Raw genomic sequence first — 5,596 nt, forward strand, 5'->3', positions numbered from 1 at the left:
ACATCGAGAAGGGGGAGTCTACTTGCCAAGGTAGAACTCTGTATCATGGCATATGCTATATGTGGATCCACTAGCTAGGACACTCGTAATCCCTATCCTAAAAAAGATTATGTAAGAGAGCAAGGGTAGAGAGAAACGTCACCCCATTTGGGGAATCACACATGAGCCTATTACGAAAATCCATACGGATGGGATTAATTGAACCTATCATGTTGTATAATAGCCACTAAACATTAATACAATTTCGAAGAAAGAACAAGTTTGAATGTCTCCAGTTCTAGAATAGAAATAAGATATAATATAAGGGTAAGTGACGCCTACTGGAGCAACTGACAGCTACCTCATGTACATCACAATGCAAGCCTCTGACATTTAAATTCTTAAAATGGTGGGAGTTATTGAAAAGAGAAAAAAAAATGGTCTTGAAAAGTGTGGTTTTTGCATTTTTGAGAAATGCTCTAACAAAAAGTATCACAAGTGCATATATTTATCTTGAAATAAAACACATGTTATTGTTTGGATATATTGTGATGACTTTTGGCTCTAACTTGAGAGTTATAAATAAACTATGAAAAATATGTTGAGTAGCTATTTAGCATGAAATGGTTCGGGTGAGAAAAAATTCATTCTTGAAATGAAAAATACCATAAAACATGTGATGAAATTTTCTCTGTCAATTCACATTATGTTGAAAACATTGTGAAATACAGTTTTGTTGATTTTGTGAGTCTTGCAACTCCTTTTGATTCAATTGGGTAAAAATGGTGTGACAAAAAAAAAGGAATTTGCTAGCCTAATAAAAATATAATATATGTGACTAACAACTTGACTTGATATTGCGTTTGTAGTAGAAGTACTTAATAGAAAATTTTGTGTTATTTGTTGGAGACGAGAAAAACAAATTGTATTATTTGCTTACTCTACTATGGAGGTTGAAACAAGAAAATTTAAGCTTTCAACTAGTCAAAAAGTGAATTGATTTTACTATATCAAACACTTTATTTTGAGAAATAAATTTTTCTAATTTTGATTAATTGTGATAGCACCAATATTATTGGTAGAGTACAAAATTGTTATTACAACGGTAAATCCAGACTCATGAGGAGAAAACACAATATTGTGAGATCATATTGATTGTTGTTATACCATCAATATTAATTGTGTTAAAACTTGTGATACTCTTGCGGATTTATAAACTAAGGGCTTAGCAAGATAAAGAGTCTAAAGCACATCAAGGATTGATGAAATTGAAGCTCATAAATTCTGAATCATATATAAGGAAACCCAATATGGGACAAGAGATCCTATAAATAGGTTCAATGGAAAAAACGAATCATATGATGACTTGTCATGAAACACGCTAATATTAATTTTATTCAATCCCTATGACGTGAGTGCATTGATTCTTAGCATGTCATGCATCCCTCCGTCAAAATGAAGGACGATTTTGTACTAACATATAATTGATTGGGGGTGGTTATATTTGAACCGAAACTATAACTAGAGGTATATTTATATTATATCTAAAATTACAATGGTATAGTTGACCCTTTTCCGTTTAGCATTTGTCTTTGATAAGCCTTTCAGAATGAGGTCTAAATCCCAGAGCATACCCCTGAAAGGCTGAATATTGAGAAAAGATCATTGAAGAGAGTGGAAGAACAAAGTTTCTTTCCCAAAAGGAACAAGAGTGAGACCTCAGGTGAAGAGGGAGATGAATAGCAGAGTACAAGTAGCTGGTGAATGCCAGCTAAGTCTAGCCGTCACTACATAATTTGATCTGCATCCACACCTAGACGGCCTTCACTAGTTGCGTTGGTGCGATAGGAAACTGTATTTTTAACTTTACCAAACTTCAGTACTATACATACGGAAATTTGTCAATTTTCTGATATCCAAAATGTAAAAAAATAAATATTCAACCTTCCTTATTCAAGTCTCAAGACAAGTTTACAGAGACAACAGAAGAACATGAATGAAGTGCTGCGAACTGTATAGTTTTATTAGATTACAGACACTGATATCAATCAGTCTGACTTCTTCATCTCACAACAGCAAACGTTAAGTCGTTAAGCACAACCAAACCGTAGGGACAATTTGTCTTCAGAACAGCAAAGCCACACGGCAAACTATCTTTGTAAATATACACATACTAGTGACTAGAAGATTTCCCATAATTTTTATTTGAAGCACACATGGATGACAAATTTGAAGACTTGCTGTCCTCACATATTATGCTACCTGCTAATATCTTATGCCAGTTGAAACATCTGAACATCTCCCTCATGCCTTTAAGATGCCAACACCAACTTCAAATGGGTTGTGTCTAAGACAGCCTGTGGACACCCATCTATTCCATTAGGTGCATGCATCCTCCCTCTGCTGAGCTTCGTACCCTGGCGTCTTATGGTCCTCAGTCCAGTTTCATTGACCGCTATATTGCATCCTTTGGTGCAGTGACCTTTTACAGTAGGAACCACTGTGTAAGGGTGCACCACGACTGATGAAACTACATTATGCAGGTTGTGGAGTGCTTATTCAGTTCTTCCTGCCTTTGTGCTGCCAGCATCTTTTATTACCTTACGAAGATTTCCTTCTGCAAAAAGAACCATTACGCAATGTTGCTCCACAAGTTGGAGAATAGTTGACTGATGGAATGTCTATATTCAGATGCTTTTTTCCACTGCTAATTTTGGCAACTGGACCTGCAAATAAACTTGGTATTTTAACTCCTAATTGTTTAGAAATGGGCTCTTTAACCCTCATACCCTTATGTCCTACACACCGCTTTCTTCCTACTGCAGGTTGCCTGGTGCAGAAACTACCATCATTTAAATGAACTCCACATATGACATTGTAGTTCTGGTGGATAAGAGAACTGGAGAAATCTTGAGAGTCCTGTGTACCCGCTCTGCTAGATAAAATATGCTGACAATCATTACTAGAAGAAGTCTTGTTTTCCAGTATAGGATTGTGGGTCCACTGGCCAATTTTGTCTGTCATTGGCTGAGAAATGGAGCCTTGATTTCTCCATCCCTTGTGCTCCATACATCTTTTGTTTCTCTGGAATGGTATTCTTGCACAAGGAGAACCACTATCCAAGATAAAACCACAAATTGGACCATTTTCCTCACCTATACTCACACACGATCTTGTGCTCTCATTTCCTTCTGCAATCAACTTGGACTTTACACTGTTTACCTTCATTCCCTTGTGCTCAGCACATCGTTTATTTCCTGTTATTGGAGGCCTTATACAGACACATCCATGACCTAAAGCAACGCCACAAATAATATTTGGATCACCATTTACACCAAAATTCAGTGAAACTATCCTTGGCTGTGATCGCCCAAATTTCAAAATTTGTGGAAGGAAGTTGGTGCTTTTGAAGCTATCATGAAAATCAGATCCATTCTCCAATAAAAGGGGCTCGCATGCCTTGATTCTAATGCCCTTTCGTTTCCCAAGGGACAGTTGAAGTTTCCTGATGAAAGCAGGAAAACGAGTTTCTCTTGAAATGCCATCAAGCTTGCGGAGGACATCATTGTGGCGACGTACACCATTACTTCCTTTATTCCAAGCATAATCAAATTTGTCGAGTAGCTGGGCTTCAGTTCTCTCAGCATCTTTATTGTCATTCATCTGTTAAATATCATGAAACATACCAAAACCTATAATGGAATTTATGGTTCATAGTAACTAAGGTACAAATAATCAATACAGCATGCAATTACATTCACTGAAACATGCTCAACTGCGAAACTACATGGCAGGCAGACAATTCACAATGATTTCTCAGAGAACAGAACAAAATGATGTGCTGAAAGCGAAAACTTAACTTGGCCTTTTAGTGTACCCATCTATAGCTTAGGGAAAGAACCTCATGGTAGTATTTTATCAACAAGATTACTAAGTCTAACTAGGAGAGCTTTAACATGAATGCCAAATAGAAAACTGACAAGCGAAAGCAACAACTAATTGCAATTTTTGTGAAGAAAAAGTAACATTATCAAATCTAACTTCACATTTACCCCAAAAAAAAAAAAAACAGTTTTACTTATAACTTGCATCACCAAGCGAGAAACATCGTTTTCCATTTCAATATCTAACAGGAAACCACAAAATGACACATCTGCAAGCTGCTTAAAGATGTAGATAGGAGAAATATGTACTTACAGGTGCCCACCTATAAACAATAGAGAAGCCTCTTGAGAATGTTTCTGTAAATAATCCAGCTCTCTTTGGACCAGATATATTTTTATCAACGCGTAGCTCGCTATTGGAACAGTCATTCTCTAAATGAGCACCTACACGTCCATATTGCTGCAGCCTAGTCCTAACATTATCCGATTTTCCAACATATACAGGAACAATATAATCAGCGCCAAGTCTGCTAGCCTCTCGCTCAGTCTTTCGTCGTGACACAGCTATTCCCAGTTCATAAACTCCAGAGCATGAGGTGCAGTTTGGCAGGTTCCGAGTCCTATATCTCTCTGTTCCTTCCTTCCCCAGTAAATAATCCTCCCAATCATTAGGCCCAACCAGAATCTGGCAGTAAAACAGTCATGATGAATCAGAAGCACAATAGGTAAGTTGCTAAATATAACTTTGCTACAATTCATCATCTAACCAACATGGAGAAAGAGAATTGAGATTACCACACTAGAACTATGTTTTCCTCGCAAATTAGATACTCCCTCTATTCCATATTAATTGAATTTGTGAGGCAATGCACATATACTAAGACATACCTTCAAACACATAATTTAAATGATAATTTCCACAATTGTCCTTTGTGAAATCATAAATATTACTTTGTAAGTAGTGTAATTTATCTTCTTAAAAATACAAAACTTCAATTAAGGAAAGGGAAAATATAGAAAAAAATTCAAACATCCATCCTAAACTTTGAACAATTCAATTATTTTAAACAATGAAAAAAGTCTCAAAAAATTCACTTAAGGAACATAGGAGTAATATTAAAGAGATTCTACATTTCTACAACTACTATGTTATTTCTCCATTTCTTCACTTCCATAATCATGAATTATCTAATCAAAGACAAGCAAGGACAGCTCCAGATCTAATTCTAAGCAACGAAAATGAAATATTTGTCGAATTAAACAGAAAAAGAAAAGTGAAAGAGATTTGATGGAACCTTCCAGTCGGAGAAAGCGGAATCATGTTTTGTGCGTTTACAGTCTTCTCGTTTGAGCCAACCAGTGAGGGATTTGTCAGCAGCTGCCATTGAGCTCTTCAGCTGCACTACACTCGCTGGTATTCCACTCTTTTTCCTCACTCATATTTCCACTTTTTTCCTTATTTTGTGCGGAATTACATATATTAGTTATTTCAATTTATATATGGTATAAAGTAGTATATCAATTTGTATGCAGTAAAATAAAATAGTACATCAATTTATATATGGTGTAAAATATATATATATATATATATATATAATAGTTTTTTGACACGAGTGTTGCACGTGATTATTATTATTATTATTATTTTTATTATATATATATACTAGTTTTTTGACACGTGTGTTGCACATGATTATTAATTTAGAAAATTTAAGCGAAGATTTGAATAATAA

At 35.5% G+C, this 5,596-nt stretch overlaps 1 protein-coding gene across 1 annotated transcript; it reads right to left on the bottom strand.

Moving 5' to 3' along the window:
• Positions 1 to 1,987: 1,987 nt before the first annotated feature.
• LOC125876792 (protein EFFECTOR OF TRANSCRIPTION 2-like) lies at positions 1,988 to 5,288 on the bottom strand. The gene is made up of 3 exons (XM_049558048.1): positions 5,159 to 5,288; positions 4,177 to 4,548; positions 1,988 to 3,642 (listed from the first exon to the last, which is right to left on the bottom strand). The coding sequence occupies exons 1-3, from the start codon at positions 5,246 to 5,248 to the stop codon at positions 2,581 to 2,583; spliced, it is 1,524 nt and encodes a 507-aa protein (XP_049414005.1). The 5' UTR covers positions 5,249 to 5,288; the 3' UTR covers positions 1,988 to 2,580.
• Between the last annotated feature and the right edge of the window lie 308 nt (positions 5,289 to 5,596).

This window comes from Solanum stenotomum, chromosome 9, assembly GCF_019186545.1.
Source record: "Solanum stenotomum isolate F172 chromosome 9, ASM1918654v1, whole genome shotgun sequence".
Lineage (NCBI taxonomy): Eukaryota > Viridiplantae > Streptophyta > Magnoliopsida > Solanales > Solanaceae > Solanum > Solanum stenotomum.